General features: G+C 33.7%; 2 protein-coding genes across 2 annotated transcripts; one reads left to right on the forward strand and one right to left on the reverse strand.

Annotated features, from left to right (window-relative positions):
• The first annotated feature begins 4148 nt into the window (after positions 1–4148).
• Positions 4149–6067, forward strand: LOC145054860 (elongation factor P (EF-P) family protein). The gene is made up of 7 exons (XM_079003120.1): positions 4149–4437; positions 4680–4757; positions 4871–4977; positions 5150–5227; positions 5316–5417; positions 5512–5593; positions 5738–6067. Exons 1-7 carry the CDS (start codon positions 4299–4301, stop codon positions 5854–5856), a joined length of 705 nt encoding a protein of 234 aa, XP_078859246.1. The 5' UTR covers positions 4149–4298; the 3' UTR covers positions 5857–6067.
• Positions 6068–7603: 1536 nt separating this feature from the next.
• On the reverse strand, positions 7604–8235 carry LOC145050719 (uncharacterized). The gene is made up of 2 exons (XM_078998922.1): positions 7741–8235; positions 7604–7645 (listed from the first exon to the last, which is right to left on the reverse strand). The coding sequence occupies exons 1-2, from the start codon at positions 8233–8235 to the stop codon at positions 7604–7606; spliced, it is 537 nt and encodes a 178-aa protein (XP_078855048.1).
• Between the last annotated feature and the right edge of the window lie 13906 nt (positions 8236–22141).

Consider the following 22141-nt stretch of genomic DNA (forward strand, 5'->3'; position numbering starts at 1 on the left):
AATCGACAACCAATCCACCATTGCACTCATAAGAAATTTGGTGTCTCATGGTAGAAGCAAGCACATACACACAAAGTTCCACTTTATTCGCATGTGTGTTGAAAGGGAGCAGATTTAAGTGGAACATGTGAGTGGAGATCAACAGAAGGCTGATGTTCTAACAAAGGCAATGCCAAGGATAAAGTTTGCTGAGATGAGAGCACTAATTGGCATAGAAGATCTGAAGAAGAAAGGTCAACCTTGAGGGGGAGAAATGTTGGTCAAGGATTGACCTGGTAATTAGGAAAAATAAAAATGTGGGCAGTCATGACCGTTAGAAAATGAGTTGACCCTAGTATTTCTCTTTTCTGTTAAATCTAATAGTATAAATAGAGTAGTTCAGTGATCACAATTCATCGGTCGAAATTTCATTTGTAAAGCAACTCAATCATTAGGTTGCTAGTAAGTTTCATTCAATAAGAAAAGTATTCGGCTGCCAATTCCAGTTTTACCCCTGTTCTTGTTTATTGTTATATTGCTTGATCTCCAACAGAGTATTGGAGTATTGGTGTCTTTAAAAATTCTATGTTTTATTTAGACTCCACTGGTCAATTCTCATTTTATTTTTAAAATTATATTTTTAAAGGACTTAGACTATTAAAACCTGTAAAAAAATCATAACTCTTCCATACGACATCCGTTCTCAATTGTCTTTATATCGACGGGTTCATATTCACGAGATATTCAACGCTCATTTGGATTGTTTTGGCTAACAATCAATCGATCTTAATTTCGATTTCAGTGTTGCGCATTACCATACTGAACTTCGAAAAAATATAACTTCCTCATACGAAATCTAATTCAGGTGTTCTCTATATGCACGTTCTTGTTTACATGACTACTATGATTTTCAGTTAGATCACTAAGGCTAATAAGCAACCTATATCCGATTCACTTTTTACAAAACACTTTTCCATATAGGGTTGAACGCAAGACTTCGAACAATTATAACTTTTCCATACGAAGTTAGATTTGAGCGTTCTATATATCTACGAAACTCGTATTGACGCTTACTACATGTTTATGATGATTACTTTGGCTAAAAGGTAATATATTTCTACTTCGAATTTTAAAAACAAACATTTATATTAAATCCTACTGAATGGTGTAAACGGGGTGTTACAACTCTCCCCCTCTTACAAAGATTTTGTCCCAGAAATCTCACTCCTAGTGCACGTAGATGTCATCTTATTGGAGTTATTGAGATCAACTCATGATCTAACCAATGTTGTTGTATCGATTCCGCATATATATATATATATATATATATATATATATATATATATATATATAACCATAGAACTTTGTTTTCTAACTTAGACGTACTCCCGAACGTCTCGTGAAGTCATCCATAATTGGGAACTTGTCGATCTGGACTTCCAAAATTTTGTGCTCTATGATGGACAATCACCTTCATACGTAAAATGTCGACACGGTCGACTTATTATGGAGTGATTAACTATGGAAATTTATCTACGACACCCTAACAAAATCCACTTTCCGGAACATGCCTCTAAAAAGGCTTACGACATATCCTTAAAACACACACAAATCTAGATTGCAAGTGGTTTCTCTACCTAGTTCAGGTTTTCTAACATCCTAAAATTTAACCAAAACCACTATAATGGATTTACTGACATGAAAATTCTATAACCAATACTCTAATATTGATAACGGACTCATTATAAGGCTTGCTTATCTTCTAACCTAATACATTATAATGAGCACTAGGTCACCAGTAGCCTTTTTACAAGGCTCAAATTACTTTACCTATATTAACATAAAACTATTATTCGAGCAATTCGTTCTTATGCCTTCTCATGATATGTCGTGGTACTATCCAACTACTGGGATCGATGCCATATCATTCTTGTTATTATCCCCCATCGGTCCTGAAGACTCACAATCAACCCTTCGGGGGTCTTAAAGACTCTCCACCATTATCCTACTGTCCTGAAGAAACCCAACCATCCTCCTTCCTAAAGGTCTACATGGTACAGATGCTAAAGTCTATTTTTCGTCTTTTTTCAACCTATGAATGTTTAAAATTCGATCCTAGTTTTATATTAAGCCTTGCACTTCGGATGAAAGGAATAACTAAATCAAACATGCAGTCTAACCTGCAGCCTAAAATAACACTGAAGCATTATCATATGCTTAATGGGAACAATCCTTTTCAAATGGTCTCCTACGACGTGTCTAGTTTTTCCTATACGCACCTTAGGTGATAAATTGAAATGGTAGTACGACGAAAACACTCTTTCCTTTGACATTGATCCTATTTTTGCAATTCCTTGGCGCGGGATAATTGAATCCCTACTATGGTTTGAATCGAATCTCTATGTCTGTTATATGTCTTGAGTACTCAATGCTCCTTATGGAAATATACACCACCTACTGAATTCCTAATCTAACTGATCCTATACTGTAAGAAGGAATCCCTCATCTGTGAAGGTATGAACCTATATGGTTCTCTTGGCTATCTGAATCGCACCTGGGAATCTGGAAAATTGGGGTGTTACATCTATATTAGCATGTGTTAAATCCCTTATTTGTTTTTGTTAATCTAAATATCCATAGTTAGCAAAGTCAATGTGAATGTTGGTTATATATATATATATATATATATATATATATATATATATATATATATATATATATAAGTCCTATTATGAGCAAAATTCACATATATTCATGGTGGATAATTGTATGCTTTACCTACATCAAGATCTCACCTCATGGATCGCCTCATTTAGTGAATCTTGAAGAATAAATTGAGCATTTTTTATCCTTCAGTAAAGTATGAATACAAAGAAGGGCAAATACAAGTATGAATAAGAAAAGTATATATGGTTAATGGGGCTAAAAGGCTAAGTAAAGCCTAAAACAAAATAAGCCCAATACGTTTATTAGGATAACATCCCCCCCTCAAATCCGTAATGTTAGACAAATAAGCATTAAGAGTTTGTTAGATAAAAATGAAAATGGGAAGCAGAAAAAGCTTTTGTAAACATATCAACAATCAACAATGTTGATGGAACATGTAGATGAAATATAGTCTCATGCTGAAAGTGATGACGACTGAGATAATAATCAATCTCAAAATGTTTTATTCACTCATAAAAAATCAAATTATTGGCAATCAATATCGTGTTGGTGTTGACTTCATACGCAAGGGTGAGAAATGCCAACATCCATATATGCAAGAAGCCAAAGTAGCCAAATAATCTCATAAGTGGTGGCAACCATAGCTCGATGTTCAACCTCTGTTGAAAGATCGAGAGACAACATTATGTTTCTAACTCTTCCATGAAATCAACAAATCTCCAAGGAAGATACAAAAGCCAATGGTGGATTTTCAATGATGAGGATCACTATTCCAATCAAAATCACTATAAACACGCATATCAAGAGAGGATATAGAAGAAAACACAGGGTTAGGGAACTGAATGCCCATAAGATATCTCAAGATACGAAGAATATTGATGTGTTGAACTGTTGGGAGACCCAAATACATATCTATATAGTTGGTTAATTATTGTTGTCCTTTCCACAAGTTAGAGTCAGATGCATATAGTGTGAAAGATATAAACAATTTGTTATACTATTATACATGAGACTATAATAAAAGATAGAGATTAAGGGGTGTTTCAGATTGCTTTTTAACCTAAAAAATCATTTTTGACAAAATGACTTTTTGACTTATGTTTTTTTTTTCAAAAATGAGTTTTTATAATGTGTTTGGATTAACTTTTGAGGAAACAAAAACCAAAAGTCACCAAAAATCATCATCTTTTTCTTCTTGCTAAAAAGTCAATCTAAAAAGATTTTTGAAATTGCCAAATACTTTTTTTAAACTTTTGATATTTTTGAAATAGCCAAACGTCCGAAAAATCAGTTTCAAAAGTAATCCCAATCACCCTCTAAAGTTTAGTAATTTATATTTTAGTTCAACACCTCATGATATATAAAGAAAAACAAATCAATAACTTGAAATGAAAAGTTTGTAAATTCGAGGCTTTGAATTGAAAATATCCAAAATTACAGGGTGCTTTCTACCATTTACCAAAAACAAAATCAAGAAACCAAACGCAAAACACCAGTATCCAAAAACCCCCCTTATCCAAGCATCGAGTCCTCGAGTTCAAGTGGATTTTGGACCTCGCAGATGATGTTTTCTGGGTGAAAAACGACTGGAAATTCGACTATAGTTTCAAACACCCGCTCACAAATAATCGCTCTAGCCAAATCCCAAAGTTATGGCGAGTATGATGGCATTCAAGTTGTCGCCTTTCTCATCAAGTGTTCCACCAACGCCTGCACATTCTTCAATTTCATTTTCGTCAAAAAAATTCTTTCTTCCAATGAAGCTTTCTTCACGGCGTCCTACATTCCCAAGTACAAATTCTATCTTTCTATCAATATGTGTAATTAGGGGTTTCAGTTCATGCGTTTCAATTACGAAAACCTGTCTTTTCAAAATGCTAACAAGGGTTTTGCAGAACCTCTATTCAAATACTTGTTTCACCGAAGCACAATCGAATTGATGCACCATACCTTTCCAAATATGAATATATGTCGATTAGGGGTTGCCACTCTGATAATATTTATAGATTGAAGTTAATTTATGAATATTGCAGGAATTTATGCGTTTTCTAGCAATGATATTAAGGTGGGTTCTAACATTGAGGTAGATGGTACTCCATGGAAAGTTATAGGTATACCTTTTCCCAATCACTCTAAATTCATTATTCCAACATCTAGTCGCTATAATTAGTATAATCAAATTCAATTTCTTTTTCGTTTTTTCTTTCTTTGATTAAATTTTCAGAGTTTCTTCATGTGAAGCCTGGAAAAGGGGCTGCTTATGTAAGGACTACACTTCGGAATCATCTCACAGGAAATTCTGTTGAGAAAACTTTCAGAGCTGGAAGCAAGGTAAATTTAAAAGACTCTTGACAAAATATGATAAAGTTTTTTTCTTAATAAAGATCAACGTGATAGATGAATGATGTTTAAAAAGTATTTGAGAAATCAACAACGAAATTGGGAAATGGAATGAGGGCAAATTTGTAATTTATGCTTAATCTATTTCGTATGCTTTTGTTAGATTGAACAAGCAGAGATCTCTAAGGAGACAAAACAGTTTACATACAAGGATGGTCCACAGTATGTCTTCATGGATCTGGTATTTTAAATATATTTATATTTTTTCTAATACAGTATTCCAAAATTTGTTTTTTTATTCTTTTTAAATTTTGGTAAATGTTATTCAGACATCATATGAGGAAGTTCGGCTTAATGAGTCAGATATGGGAGATAAGACAAAGTGGCTAAAAGAAGGCATGGATTGCATTTTGCTTTTTTGGAAAGGAAAGGTATGAAAATTGCAACATACGCCTACCAATTTTTTTAATAAAAGTTTAATAAATTTATAAATTATAATATATTAATGTTATCGAGTGTTTTCAGGTTATAGATTTTGAGCTCCCGATTCAAGTTAAGGTGACTGTAGTTGAGGTTGATCCTGGGTTGAAAGGTGACACAGCTCAAGGTATTCATCCTATTTATAAAAGAGTTAATTTCCAGAAATACCCTTAACTGATCGATAAAAAAAGGACATTTTGTCGAATAAAAACAATAACATATTTATGATTTTTGCAAAATTTTGATTTTGTTGCACATCAAATTGTTGTAGGAGGAACAAAACCAGCCACTGTGGAAACGGGTGCTGTTGTTAATGTTCCTTTGTTTGTAGAGAGAGGTCAAGTGATTGTTGTGGATACAAGGACTGGGCAGTATGTGAGTCGTGTATGAATGTATTTTTTTTTCTTTGTGTAGAAAAGTTTTGGTCAACAATGTATGATCGAGTTTCTAATTTGTATCAAAGCTTTAGATTCTAGAAGGGCATGTTAGTAATTTCATTGGGAGAGAGTTTTGTTGTTATATATATGAATCTCGAATGTACACTCTTCGGATAAACCCGAAGGTAACTTATATGAGAAACTTCATAGTTATTGTTTGAGTATGTACGTGGTAAAAGTTGTTTTAAAAATTTTGTTTTACTAAAGACTTGTGTCCTTAGTAAAAGTATTTTTAATTATATTCATAGAGTAAAAATATGTATTGGGAAATTCTAGTAGTTGCCAAAATGTATTTTGTAGGCCTAGTAATGATAAGGCAAAAACAACATTTACCATGAGCAATGAATTCAATAAAACTTTAATCTAATATTGGTTTAGGCAAAATTTATTTAAGGACGTTTTATCTTTTTTTTTAATCGTAATTTATATGATAAGGTTGTTTTTGGATGAAATATACAAAACCATGTAAATCCTTATTTTCTTATTTTTTTTTCTTCTCATAATTTATCGTTATCTTTAATCTAACGTTTAACCCTACTGAAAATGTCTACTTTATAGTTCCAACTTTTACTTACAAAATTCATACTTCAATATAAACCAAAACCCTCCATTGGTCTTACCTTCCTTAAAATTCTTAAAGATCGTGTAAAAATAAAAGAACTTTAGAATCTAAAACTAATAAAAGAAACAAATGTCCGCTTAACTAATAGAAACAAACACTTAATTAATATATCTTTCAGAAAACGATTAACATTATAGAATAACAACATATACGTACATATATATTAATCCTTTTTATTTACGTGTAACGTGTTCCTGAGCTTCCATCTCCATTTGCCACCTCAAACACATTCGAATCATTATTAGAAATCAGCATTGATAATATTGACATCACTTGCCACCAATGATACGACCAGGTAGGGTAAGTTTCACTGTTTCAGTGGTGGAGGTTGTATAATAACCTCTGATGGTGGTATCTGATTGTCGGAATGTATAACATTGGCTGATGTTGGAAAAGACGATGGTATCTGATTGACAGGTTGTATAATATCCGCTAGAGGTGTAGATTTTATATAAACCACTGGTGGTAGCTGATTAACTTGTACTCCAGGCAATTCTTGTGATACCTCAGTTTTAGTCTCCATGAGTGCACTTGCAGGTTGTATTGATGATGAATTGAAGATGATGATACTTCAACTATATATATAGCCTGTTTGATTGCATGCATTAATTCACAGGTTGTAGTTAATTTAAGCAATTTTGTTAATACAGTGAATCAACCGAAAAGGTTTTGAACAAAATATATGAAACTTATACGTTAAAGCAAACTGATTAGAACTTGAAACTTGATGATGAGTAGAAAATCAATGCAGAAACTTGAGCTAAAATGGCCGAATGAATAGTGTTTATATACAAATCGTAATTACTGATTACTCCTTAATTTGCTACCCTTTTTGCACGCAGCTCCTCGGTCTTTAAATGTTGCACACCTTTAGTACTTAAACTCTTTCTTTCTTTCATTTAGCTTTAGTGTTGATTCATCTCGCTGACTTTTCATTTTTAGTGTTGGGCATATAAACGTACAAAATAAATACCAAACAACTTTGTTATATACCATATATACCAATATTTCAACACCTTACATGCATCGACCTTAACCTTGGAATAGATTGATCATAACTACTTTGTTACATAAATAGTTAATAACCCGCGTTTATAGATTTTGTAAAAACATCAACATTCTGATCCATAGTACAACACATTATCAAATTGATTTAGTCACTTTGACATTTCTAATTTTCTTTAAGATGACGCACCTTCAAGAACATTTACTTGCCGTGATTTTGTGGAGGTTAATTGTTTGCAATGGTGGAGGTGTTCTGGTGGTGCGAAGTCTGTGTTCTTCAGCAAGAAGCAAGGACCTGACTTCATCAAACGAAAGGATTGGTTTGTTGTGGCTGATGAATCCGACGGTAGTATCAAATTTACTGGACAATCCGCTAACTGCATGAATAACCACATGTTTTTCTTTTACTTTCTCACCAATCCCCTCCAGAAGATCTGTGATTTTCTTGATTTTGTTGAAGTAGTCGTGAATAGATAGCTCTCCCATTGTGATTGTTCTTAATTCGTTTTCTAATTGAATAGCAGTGGCATCATTGTTTTGACGGAAGATGGCTTCAATGTTGAGCCAAATTTTGTGTGCAGTGGCATTGACAGAGTGAGCAGAGGTAATAAGAGACTGAGAAATAGAACCGAACAGCCAAAGCTTCAGAAGTTGGTCAAGATTCTGCCATTGTGAATCAGTTGGAGGTTGGTTAGCTAGGTGCATCGTGGGTACTGTCAATGTGATCAAGGACCTCGAAGGCGGTGCAATGGGCTGTGAATAGGTCTCGCCATGGGTCATAGTTGTGAGTGGTTTGATCAAGGATGAACGGGACATATGTTTTGATGTTGTTGACAGCATATGCCTTGGTAGGAGGAGTAGGAGGCGTGGGATGTTGTTTATCACCAGCCATTAGGGTTTGCCTAGGGAAGAAGATGATAGAAAGGAAAGGATCGATTTGAAAAAGGAAAGACAAATTTTAGGAGGGTGAAGAATAAGTATTTGATACCATGTTAAGGTAAAGATTCTTGTTGCCTCCAACTTTTACAATACAAGAATACATATACACAAAATACACAAGCCATGGGCCTAATACAATACACGAGAACATGCGCTATACAAACTAATATACATGAATACACTAACAGTTTGTTCACATTGTTTGATATGTTTACTTGAGTGTGAATTGACTGTTTGGGTAAATGTCACTGTAGCTCAACTACGTTGCAACTTTTGGTTTAAATGGTCTCTTTTGTTTTTTTAGCTTTTAAGGTTACGGAATGTTATTTGACCGGCTATATAGGTCTGTTTACCTGTTTTAAAAGGTTTCCCATACCAGACACAATCCATGTAAGCTACTGCTTACTGAGTCAACTCGCTATACATGTCACTGAGTTGAAGTCGATTCTTTGCTTGGGCCCTATGGGTTACTGTGGCCCTAATGTTCTTAAAAGGAATGATATTTTCAAGCAAACCCTAAGTGTTAAGTATCTATAACTTCCTCACAATGACCCACCTCGAACCTAGATTAGCTAGGTGGGGAAGTAAAATTAATCATTGTTCATACGTAGGCTTCTCTAGTACGAAATGAGCCACATCAAATAGATTCATTGTTCCAGCCCAGAATACGATTAATCTGGCATGGACTATATGAGCCCCTAGTAGATTACTGTATAAATTGATAAGTCGGGCATTCCTGGCCCAGTAAGCGAAACCGGTGGTTTCTTGGTCACGACCAGCTAAATTCCCATTTCGGCCAAACCAAATCCGACAAGCAGAAAACTCTCGTTTTCACGATAATCACGAGATGGCTATCCCACCACCACAATCCCCTGATTCCATATCGATAAATTCTAGTGATAGGATCAACTTTGGCGGCTTGCATACTATCTTTTGCGAATGTAGGGCACAGATTGCCGAGCAGAAGATCGAAGTCAATCGACTAAAGGAGGAAATGAGTCGCGATATGGTCATTACGAGGGTGGATTCACTCGTTATGTAATGTCGTTTAGAGCATACGGAGAAAAATGTGCAATCTTTGACTGTGTTGGTGATGGGAATGGTGGTGTTGATGTTTGGTTTCATGGTGGACAAAGTTCACTATCTAATGAAGAAGTGATCTTTAGGTGTCGATGTGTTTCTTTTGATTAGGTATGGTTGTGTTTGTGTTTTTTATGTAGTGTTGTATTTGTATTAGGGTTAATGTGTTATGTTGTTGTTTAGTGGTGTCTTGTTTATTTTGTGATGGTGGAGGTTGAATACATGTGTAAGCACAGGTAGTTTTGTATAAACTAACTAAATGTAAACTTATTCATTGAAATAGAAAAGAAGACCTGATTAAAGTTAGGCTATGTTTTATATTATGTTATGGAATGTGTTTGTTTTAGATTAATAGTAATTTAAAATTTAAAATAAGGTTTTCTTAAGACACTAACCCTCATTCAGTGTCGTTGGGGGTAATTTCATCCTTTCACCTTTTAGCCTCGAATATATACATATGAGACTCCTATTTGGTCATTTTTATCCTCTTTTTCTCTCTGTTGTTCTTGTTTCTTTTCAAGTAACATTACGAAGATGAAGCGGTCGATGAAATCGGTGGGATGTTCATGTGGATTTGATGTCATATTACGAACCTCAACTACTCAGTCCAATCCCGGACGACCCTTTTATGCTTGCCCCAGAAAAGGTAATATTTGATTGCATTTTCCTTCAACTTTAACTGTAGCCCTATACTTGAAAATGGTAATTTGCCTTTTCGTATCTTACTCACAAATGTTTTATGTCAGGGTCCCCGTGATGGGTTTATATGTTGGGCAGACGAAGTGGACTTTACAACACAAGTGGTGAGGCACGGTTGATTGCAAGTTTGGTTAGGTCAAATAAGAAGTTTCAATCTGATGTTAGGAAGCTTAAAGTTTTGTTACCTCTTAGTTAGGTTGTTTTCTTTGTGATAATTGTTTACAAGCTGTAAGGGATTGGTATTGGTATTTACTTGTGATGTTTAATAAGTGAATTATGTGTCTGTAATCGTATTTCACGTTAATGAAAATGCCATTTCTTTTGATGTTTAGTAAGTACATTCTTTGGACCCATATAGATATACAATAATAGAGAACATGCACTTATTTGCACGACTAATGGGAACATGCATGAAATTAAAACCAAACACGTCCATTACATTACATATAGTTATAGATTCAAACATGTAAATAACAACACACTTATTATTGTAACAACCAACTCTAGTACATAACATGCATCAAACATCCAAACTTAAATCTAACATCATTCAACCATTACGACATAGTGATACAAAATGACACTTTATCCATACTCAACAACCAAAGGTTTATCACATGTATTTCCTTCTACATTTTCCCTTCAACACTTTTACCTAGTTTTTTCTTGATAATCCTTTCAAAAAGCTTCCTTTTTTGTGTACCTTCATTTCCTTTCTCTTCAGGTCTTGCATCTTCATTTGGTTTTGCTCCACTTATTCTTTCCCCTCCATTACCATCTTTACTAGTCGATCTCTTTCTCTTTTTCACCTTGAGATTTGTGGGCTTCTCAACTTGAGGACATGTAACCTTGTTATGTCTAACTTGCTTACATACACTGCATAGAATTTTCTTCCCACCCTTTGACACAATGTGTCTTGTAGTCTTTTCAATTGGGTCCTTTCTTCTACTAACTTTTTATCTACCTGACATTTTCCTCTTCAAAGGTGGCAGTGGTGCGATGAATTCAGTAGAAGGTCACATAATGCTACCATACATGCCATACACTGGATATTTATAAGTGATCTTGTAAAATGCTCCATAGTACATGTGATCCACATAACTTCCAATATCTCTATTCGGGTAGGATATGGTTGCAATTGAATGCACACACCCATACCCATTTAACTGTCACGCTCTACAAGAACATGTCTTCGTGTCTAAATCTACCACAAAGGACTCTGCCAAGTTCCTTGTCTCAAATTGGTTTAAACCAGTTGGTAAATTGTGTGAATATCTAATGACAGAGTTAAGTAGTTAGTCTATGCTAATAGTTTTGAGCGTATTTAATAAAATGATAAATTATTTACCTTTGAGATTTTTTCAACTCAGTGAGTAAGGTTGTGATTGATGGATATGGTTTAAATTCAGGCCATGAACTACTTTTCATGCTCAAATTAAACTGCCTTTCCATAACATACAATCTAGTTTTTCTAGCATTATGATGATTGGTTTTTTCCTTGCATCTCTTATGAGATTGTTAAAGCTCTTAGAAAATCTGTTTTCTACTGCATCACGCATCCTTCCCTCCTGAAAGAAAGCTTTACACCATAACTATGGGTTCTTCTCCATAAGATAATGAAAGGCTGCAGGATTAAGATCTTGAATTTCCTTCATTGCTGAATTGAATAAAAGGCTCAGTGTGTGCCTTGCATGCCCTCCAAAACATCTTCTCATAGTGTACTCTAGTGAATCTTTTCCTGAAGTTGGCAAGAATATACCGTGCACACAGTCTGTGTTCAGCAGTAGGCAATATCTCTTTCACAACTTACATGGGTGATAATTTTTCTACAAAAAGTTCATGTAAATTCAATACAACTTACATGTAGTTAATATGACATTAAAGACTAAGTGATATACCTTATGTTGATCTGACATCAAAGTAACACCAAAACCATTTGCCATTTCTAAGTCATCCTTTAACTTCTCCAAAAACCATTTCTAATTCTCTTTCTTTTCCACACAAACAACTGCCCATGCTATTAGGAAAATATGATTATTAGCATCCCTTCCAACTGCACATATTAACTCTCTAGTACATAACCCTTTTAAGAAACAGCCATCCAGGTTTATTACTCTTCTAAAACTGCCTCTCCAACCTTGCTTTAGTCCTTCAAAACATACTAAAATATGTGTTCCCATATGGCATACTACTCACATCCATTTTCACAGTAGATCCAGGGTTTGATCTTCTTATCTCTTCACCATATAACCAAAGCTTTGCATAGTGCTCAACCAATGTGCCTTCAATTAGTTGAATATTATGCTTCTTTGCTCTCCTACACTGACCGATACTCACATCAATTCCAAAAGTTTGTTTGACCTCTTCCCTAAGCAGCATAACACTTATTTTTTGTTTATATTAAGAACTCAGTTGTGAAATGGCTGTCAATCCAAGCATAGCTAACAATTGATCCCAATTTGAAATTTCTTTCACAATTATGCCCATCTATGAGAGACTTAATCTGGAAAGAATGGTCTTCACTCATCCATAAAGCCCACAGTCTAAACTTATACTTACCAGAACAACACTTAACTAAAAGTCTCCTAGTATCATTTTTTGTAGCACATTTGATACCCATTAGCAACAACGTAATTACATAACATATGCTTTAACTATTTTGGACTTTCAAATCACATACCTACCACAAGTTTTTGTTTTTTCCAATGGACATTTTCATTATAAGTAGTTACCTCCTCAAGATTTGCCTTATTGTCATCAATATGAACATATGGATCCTCATGAGGTGGACTATATGGAGTTGACTGCTCGTTGGGGCATCACTTGCTAAAAAACACATCATTTATGGTCTTAGTCTGTAACGTCCCAAAATTCAAGACTAAAAATTTCTTTTAATAAAACATTACTTTAAGCAAATTCATCATTTTAAAACATAAACAGAGTATTAGTTTCCAAAATACATGTTCGTTATCAGAGTAAACATTCCCAGGCTGTCTTAAACTATGGTGTGTGACATGTGATCACCCCGAGCTCTTCCCTCCGCTACCGGAAGTACCTGAAACCAAAACTGAAAACCGTAAGCACGAAGCTTAGTGAGTTCCCCACCCTACCACATACCATGCATAACCACATACTGCACATACTGGGCCACGCCCGCTATCCTGGGCCTCGCCCGCTACAACGGCCCCGCCGCTCCAGGCCCCGCCTGGCTTCGAGCCCCGCTCGGATACAGATCTATTTCACTTAGGCCTCGCCTGTCACAGGGCCTCGCCCATTAGCATATAATAGCACGTAAGCATATCACATCACATCACATAATCTAAACACATACTAACGGATCCTGTCCTAAGGCCTCGCCTATCTCTGGGCCCCGCCCTTGTCCTGCTACTGATGAGTCATGGAACCCCGTCCATACTCCTCCTGATAGTGAGGTATGGGCCCAGCCCACACTCACTCCTTCCCTAACTTGGGCCTCGCCCCTGCTCTGCTACTACTGAGATGTGGAACACCATCCATACTCTGCTATTGGTGAGATACGGGACCTCGCCCACACTCACCTCCCTACCAGGCACATATAAGTATCACACAGACAACAAGTATAAACTATCAAATAAACCATTCCTTGGGCACCCGCCCTCTATCATTGGACCTCATCCCGAATATCATACTAGCATACTGTGCCTAGGGCTAACCCCCGGGTCTTCTACTCATAACTACATGGGCTGGCATTGTGGCCGTAGACCCATTCATACAAAGGGAAACTCACCTGCACTGGCTGAACTGGCTGATGAACCCACTAGTTGCTGCGCGGCAACTCTCTGAACTCCTGCTCCACTCGCTCCCCGAGCTACCAATATCAATACAACACTGAGTCAAACTGACCCCCGACAGACAACCAAGTCAACTCTGGTCAAAGTCAAAGTCCTGGTCAAAGTCAACCTCCCAGGTCAACCCTACTCGCCGAGTCACCCTATTGACTCGCCGAGTTCATATGTTCAGAGTCCTTCTATTCGCGACTCGACTTGCCGAGTCAGTCCATGACTCGCCGAGTCTACCGATTACCGAGTCCTGACCTGTCCAACTCACTGAGTCTCCATTCGACTCACTGATTCGAGTCTCAACTCGAAGGGTTTGGGGTTTCGCGACCTGACTCGCCGAGTCCAAGACAACCTTCAACAGACTCGCCGAGTTGTTCTTCCAACTCGCCGAGTTCCTACCCAACTTCATCTGACTCGACGAGCTGTTCATCCCACTCGTTGAGTTCCTCCCCGTCTTCATGCTACTCGCCGAGTCCACTCAAAGGACTCGCCGAGTCCATTCATATCTCTATACATGCAGAGGACTTTTGAGTCATGCATGGACTCCAAACTGTTGATCTACCCTTCCCAAGCCTATTCCTCACGTAAAGTTGCAAACTTTACGTGTAGAGAAGTAGATCTAGGCAAAATACACCACAAACTAGGGTTTAAAGCAAAGAGGCTCCATAATCAACTCAAGGACTGAAACTTTATGCTTTCCAAGACCAAAATACACTTAGATCTGAAGTAGCAACTCCAGATCCAGCTTCTAACTCTAATGGATAACTATCCATGGCTTAAAAAGCCCTAAATCTCACAACCAAAGAAGATCTAAAGGAAAGAAACGACTTATTACCTTCAATGACTCAGAAAGTTTCCCCAAACTTCAGGTCCAAGGCCAATCCTTGAAGCTTCAATGTTTCCCCTTCTTCTTCTTCCTTCAAACCACTCCCATAATGGCTTGGAAACTTGAATGCACAACAATGGAGGCTTAGAGTCCGTATTCTGGGTGAGAGAGGCAGCAAAGGAACCCTAGGGGAGAGAATGAGACGCTTAAATAGGCTCCAAGTCCCGAATTTAGGGTTTTCCTCGCACAGACCAGACTCGCCGAGTTGGTCACTTACCCCTCGACCCGGATCCCGCTCTGACTCGCCGAGTTCCTCCTTGGACTCGCTGAGTCGCCCCTAAAAATTAGGGTTTTCATTTCTTTCTTGGCCTTCAAAACTTTGGGTGTTACATAGTCATATGAATGAAATCAATATGTTCAGGATCATCGTGGATATTACCTTACAATTCTTCTGGGTCATTCTAAAAAGCTCCCTCAACAGGTACTTCCTCATTAACTTCAGCTACACCAAAATGGTTGTCTGAGGGGATACAAACTTCAACTTGCTCATCAATAATCCATTGATGTACATTAACACCAAGATGATCCATGTATACATCCACGACACAAACACAAGCATACCATACTTCGATGAACTCTTAGTAGTCCATTTCAATAGCTAATATCCTCAATCCATCAGGAAACTCAATATCAGGCATGCAAAAGTATACGTTCACACACATGTCTTTTTCGAATCTTTCAAGGAACATCATTAACTCGTACATGTTCATTCCAACGAAATCGACATCTTCGAACCTTTGTTACGTTGCATCTGCGTAACTAATTGTAGGGTATCTTGTAAAAATATCAGTGAAATGAAGTTCGATCTTCATATAAACGGCCATATTTGATATTTTTCAGAGGAACGGTAAGACAAAAAAGGGAAGATGACAACGACGAGGAATACGTTCTTTAAAAAAGATTTTGTAGGCTAAGCTCAATTATTGATAAGGTATGTGTGGCACTGGTGGTGGCTTAGGTGGCATAATTTTAATTGACGTGTGGCACACTACTTGCTGACTAGGACGAGGTTAACCATCACACAACTTCATTTTTTACATAAGGGCTTTAATAATAGGTAAAATAGCATTCCGTACCCCTTAAAAGCTAAAAAAATGACCATTTTAAACCAAAAGTTGTAATATAGTTGAGCTACATGACATTTACCCTTGTCTGTTTATGTATATATGATATGTATTTATTGTACATTGCAAAAAATGGTACAATATTTTATTTTTTCCATAATATATTCTTGGGAAAATTTGTGAAATGACCAAAAAAAGGGGGTTGTTTAAAAAACGTTACCAAGAAAATGAAAGTTTCGGAAAATGACCATGATTTCTGCAAAGAGTGTCTCCGCGGAACTCGTTCAACTCTGAGGAATTGGAAAAGCTCTGAGGAAGTGATGTGGCAGGGATAAATTCATAAAAGCACAAAAAAAAACTCAACAAAACTGAAAGAGTGGTGCGAAAAAATTGTGTTAAAAATCGAAAAAATTATGTTTGAACTTACCAAAATCGAAAAAATTGTGTTTGAAATCGTTTGAAAAAATTGTGTTTGAAATCGAAAAAACTTACCAATATTGTTTTTTGGCCATGGTTATGCGAAGAACAATTTCTCAAAGGCATGTGTTTGAAAAACATTTCCTGAGAGGTCCCTCTGAGGAATTGTTCTTCAAACACATGTCACTGAGGAATTGGTATTCGAATAACCATGACCAAAAAACGACTTTGATCATTTTTTTCTTGTTAATTTAACAAGGTTTCATCACTTGGCACATACCATTATTTAATATATTAAATTAAACTATAAAAATATGTTTCAAACAATCCTTCTAAATTGGAAGGTTTCCTTTCACTCAAACAAATGACATCATCTAGGTGTCATGGAGATTAAACCAAAACATAATGGGAAGAAAGAAGAAGAGACCAATTGAATTATATCCTTAAAAATTTAAACCAAGAACCTTAGATCTTTCCGGTTTACCCACACACATCACCTGCCATCTTTGTTTATCAGTGAGCACTAATATGGTCATGCATTATAAACCTTTTTCATGACCCTCCAAAAGATAAACCATTAATCTTCATTTCAGGCACCACTACCTATAGATCATATAGGCAAGGTTTTACAACACCTTTGTTTCTTAGATATCTACAAGACTTTGTTAAGAGCCTCAACTCAACCTCGTTCCGGCAATAAGCAAAAACGTGACTTTGTTAGCTCAATGAGTATAGTTTTAACCATCAAAGTGATCAAACTTCACAAAAAAAAATTTGTTCATTGATATGAAGTCGGTAGAAGAAATTTTCATGTCCATTTGTCTAAGAAATGTAATCACAAAAAAAAACTTTAAGATTGTTATGAATCAGACTTAATAGACAAACAATCAAACCAGAAAATAATATTGAGAATTATAGTTGATTACTTGTGAACAATAAATTCAATTATCATTAGTTAATTATCTAGTCGGTTTGATCATTTGTGATTTAATTTGATTATAAGAAATGTAAATGGAAAAATATCATGTTTTTAGGCTAATTAAATATAAGACTGAAAAAGAGTAAAAATCTAAAATTTTGTTGAATGAAAACAAAAAGTTGCATTTCATGCATCAAATGGATATTTATGTAAACTGAACGTGTTCGAGCATCTCCAACCCACTCTCATTTTTTATTTTTTCCTCCATTTCTTCTCACATTCCTCTCCAACCATAATCCATTTATTCCCCTATTTTGGAGGAAATGAATAATATAACACAATATTTTGTGTTATACTATTCATTTCCCCCAAAATTGGATGAACTTTGAGTTGTCGGTTTTACTCTCCCGTTTTATGTACTTATACAGTTTTTGTTTTTTTTATCTACTAATTATTATTTAAATGTAATATTTAATACTTATAATATTGTGTTATATATTAAATTATATTAATTAATTATAAATAAAAAGTTTGTTTTTTGTTTAACAAATTCATATTAAAATTTAAATACATATTTGAAATTTTAAAACATAATAACGTATTTTATAAAAACTTATAATTATGTATTATAAATATATTCTTATTTATTTAATATTATTGTAATGAAAAAAATATATATTATATTTCTTAAAACCAAATTAATAGAAGAGTGTGTTTGACAATTTCTATAAGTTAGAAAAATATAATATACTTTTTAAGGGTAAAAATCAGGTAAAAATGGAATAAGGTTAGAAATGAAATACTATTTACCCAATTTTACTTTCTTTAAAAAAAAAAATAGAAACATATTGAAGATGGTCTTAGCTAATAAAACATTAAATTTAACGTGTTAGCCAGTAAAACATTAAATTTAAGAAGGGATATAGACATAAGTTTTATACACATTAATGTCTAGAATTTGAAAAGAAATCATCGGTATCAATCTACCTCCTCTAATAAACAAAACCTATAATTGGCCACATGTCCCCTTTCTACAATGCATACTTGCCACGTGTCATGTATTCATTTAAATCCTATTTTCTAAATTTTCTAAATTTAAAAAATTTTATAAACACAACAAATATTAAAAAAACCGTATAAACTGCATAAGTTTAGGAGAAAACCCGATTTTTTTTCATCTTTATCATTTTCTGATCATATAAACATTCAAATTCAAATTTCAAATAAAAAAATTCATGTTGTTTTGGAAACAATATCAATTTACGTTCAATTTCATTCACTGCATATCTTATCTTATTTTGACTGTTTTGAATATTTATATGAATCCCAAAAAATCAGGAATTCCAATTTACTCATATATTAACTCCGTTTATATTCTGCATTCTTGTCTTCAACATCCATTCTCATCTTCAGTATTACGATTTCTGCATCTGCATTCTGCACGTTGTTGACATAACAAATCTGGTGAGTTCATCATCATAACTGAAAATATAAAACCATTTTGTGAAAATATATTAAAACCAATGCAGCTATGTTTGCTATTTTTTTTAAATTAAATGATTATTCGCAATTTGTGTTTTCATATTATTTGATGTTCTTTGAAGTTTGATCTTCATGTTTTTGTTCGACATAAAATGTTCCCAGGGGTATTATAGTCTTTAATTTACTTTTTTGTTTTTAGTTTTCTTATATATGTTATTTGATTTTGAAAGTTCCAGCATTAAATACCACTCTTGTGTTGGACATTAAATCGTCCCAGGGGTATTTTAGTCTTTAATTTACTTTTTTGTTTTTAGTTTTGTTATATATGCTATTTGATTTTGAAAGTTCCAGCACTAAATATCACTCTTGTCCTTTTATTTTTCTTAAAATTGAAACATATTTGTTTTTTTTTTTTGTTTTTGTTTATTTTTTTTCATATAATAGCATCCTACTTTTGGGTGACATTTTGAAGGTTCTGTTTGACAGAAAATGGTCCCAGGGGTATTTTAGTCTTTAAATTACTTATTATACTTTATATGTGTTATATCAAGTAAACTATCCCCTGAAAATATCTAAAAGAAAATTCCAACACTAAATACCACTCTTTTGTTGGACATTGAATCGTCCCAGGGGCATTTTTGTCTTTAATTTACTTTTTTGTTTTTATTTTGAAAGTTCCAACACTAAATATCACTCCTGTCCTTTTATTTTTCTTAAAATTGAAACATATTTGTTTTTTTTGTTTTTGTTTATTTTTTTTCATATAATAGCATCCTACTTTTGGGTGACATTTAGAAGGTTCTGTTTGATTTTTTTTTTGGCTCTCGGTGTTTATGGCTTTCAGTTTTTATGTAATTGATTTTTTTTAATTTCGTTGTTCATCTCTATATATCAAGTAAACTTATTATATTTTATATATGTTATATATTATTATATATAACATACCGAACAAACAGAAAATCTTTCAGTTTAGTTTGGTGATTTTATGTTATTTTTAAGTTATTTTTATTTTATTATTATTATTATTATTTTTTGCATATAATAGCATCCTACTTTTTTATTTTGTTTTTTTAGTTTTGTTATATATGTTATTTGTTGTGTTGGACAGAAAATCATCTAAAGGGTATTTTAGTTTTTAATTTACTTTTTTGTTTTCTGTTTTGGCTCTCAGTTTTTATATAAGTGATTGTTTTTTTTTTTAATTTTGTTGTTTATATATCAAATAAACTTATTATTGGTTATATATGCTATTTATTGTGTTGGACATAAAATCGTCCCAGGGGTATTTTACTCTATAATTGACTTATTTGTTTTCTTCTTTGGCTCTCAGTGTTTACATAACTAATTTTTTGTTGAATTTTGTTGTTCATATTTATATATCAAATAAACTTATTATATTCTTATATATGATATTTGTTGTGTTTGTCAGAAAATTGTCTTAGGGGTATATTAGTCTATAATTAAGTTTTTAGTTTTTTCTTTTGGCTGTCAGTTTTTATATAACTGGTTTTTTTTTCATGTTTATATAAAAAGTAAGCTTATTATATATTACATATACTATTACTAAATTTTTAGGGGATAAAGTAAATACAAGTTGTAAAATTTATTGTCATTTCATTGACTTTTCAAATTATTTTTACAGATATGGCTACTTCAAAGATTACATTCATAAAAGACATTGACCCAGTCAATTCGGATTTCACTATCAAAGTCAAAGTATTGAAGTTATGGACGCTCAATTCTAAATTTAATGAGAACGAAAAGTACTCCATCGAAATGATTTTATTGGATGAATAGGTATATTCTTATTGTTTTCCAAAAAATATATTGCATTTTACCGTTCATTTTTTATAAATATCTTACATGATTACAATTTGATAATGTTGTCTTCTTTAATGTTTAGGGATCTCTAATTCAAGCTAATGTTTTCCAAAACTTATTTTATAAGTTTGAAAAAAGTCTTCGTGAGGGATCCGTTTATGAATTTACCACCCTATCTGTTGCAAAACACAATCCACATCCCAAATCTACCATCTTTTCTGATCTTCCAAATAAAATAACCTTCATAAGGGAAACAGAACTTAAGGAAAGTCTTAATTTTCCGAAAAATGTTTTTGGATTATCTTTTGTTGATTTTCAGAAAATTAATTCCAAGGTTATCCTAACCCAAAGATCTGTTGGTACGTTTTCATTTATTTAATAAATTCTAATTATTTAATACTTTACCTAACATTATTTAGTAATTTTATATTTATCCACAATGAATTTCATAGATGTTATTGGCGTGGTTGTCTCCCGTACTACTATTATCCCCTCTCAGAAAAAAGACAAGCAAAGAATCCATCTTGAGCTCAAAAACTTGGAGTTAGAAAAATTTCATTTTGAATATTTGTTATTTATTATAATTTTTTATTACCTAATCTATAATTTTGTGTTTTTTCCAGTGGTGTACTACTTAAGGTCACTTTGTGGGGTCATTTTGCCAACAAAGTTTCTGATTATCTTGACACTCATAACACTGATGATTGTGTTGTTATAATTGTGCAGTTTGCAAAAATAAATGATTACAGAGGTTTGTCACATAATAATTGTCAATTTATTTCTTATTATAAATTATAAATATCTTTATAACATTTATTATGTTGTCTATAGGTAATATCGGTGTTGCAAGTTACTATGATGTCACAACTGTCTTCATCAACACTGATATTGATGAAATCAAACAGTTTAGAGAAAAGTTGGTTACTTTCGTTTATGTTTATTTTTTTTAACTTATTGAAAAGTTGGTTACTTTCTTTATAATAAATATTTGTTTTTTTATTATATGACATTATATCATACTATAATATTCTTATAATTAAATATTAATCAGGTTGGCTAAGGATAATGAATCTTCACAATTATCCGGTACCATCAGCTTGATTCGGACAAAACATGTTTCACTCAATGATGATTTCCTAAAAAATAATGAGGTTAAGACAATTTACAAAAGTAAAGAACCTGTCCAGGTAAACCAATTTTTTTGTTTATTTTTTCTTTTGCATATAATAGCATCCTACTTTTTTGTTTTGTTTTTTTTTTATTAGTTTTGTTTTTTCTGGAGGGCAAAATGGGCAGATGGGTGACATTTTCATGGTTGTGTTTGACAGAAAATCGTCCTAAGGATATTCAACTGTTTAATTCACTTTTTTATTATATTTTTTGCCTTTCAGTTTTTATATAAGTGATTTTTTTTTTAATTTTGTTGGTCATCTTTATATATCAAATAAACATATTATAGATTATATATGCTATTTGTTGTGTTGGA

This window comes from Lactuca serriola, chromosome 5, assembly GCF_051521515.1.
Source record: "Lactuca serriola cultivar US96UC23 chromosome 5, Lser_US96UC23_V15, whole genome shotgun sequence".
NCBI classification, from domain to species: Eukaryota; Viridiplantae; Streptophyta; class Magnoliopsida; order Asterales; family Asteraceae; genus Lactuca; species Lactuca serriola.

Coding starts and splice junctions, on each gene's coding strand:
- LOC145054860 (XM_079003120.1), top strand. CDS start 4,299: ATGGCGAGTATGATGGCATTCAAGTTGTCGCCTTTCTCATCAAGTGTT. Junction 4,438..4,679: donor ACGGCGTCCTACATTCCCAA/GTACAAATTCTA, acceptor TGAATATTGCAG/GAATTTATGCGTTTTCTAGC. Junction 5,418..5,511: donor TGCTTTTTTGGAAAGGAAAG/GTATGAAAATTG, acceptor GAGTGTTTTCAG/GTTATAGATTTTGAGCTCCC.
- LOC145050719 (XM_078998922.1), bottom strand. CDS start 8,235: ATGCACCTAGCTAACCAACCTCCAACTGATTCACAATGGCAGAATCTT. Junction 7,646..7,740: donor TTAACCTCCACAAAATCACG/GCAAGTAAATGT, acceptor ACTATGGATCAG/AATGTTGATGTTTTTACAAA.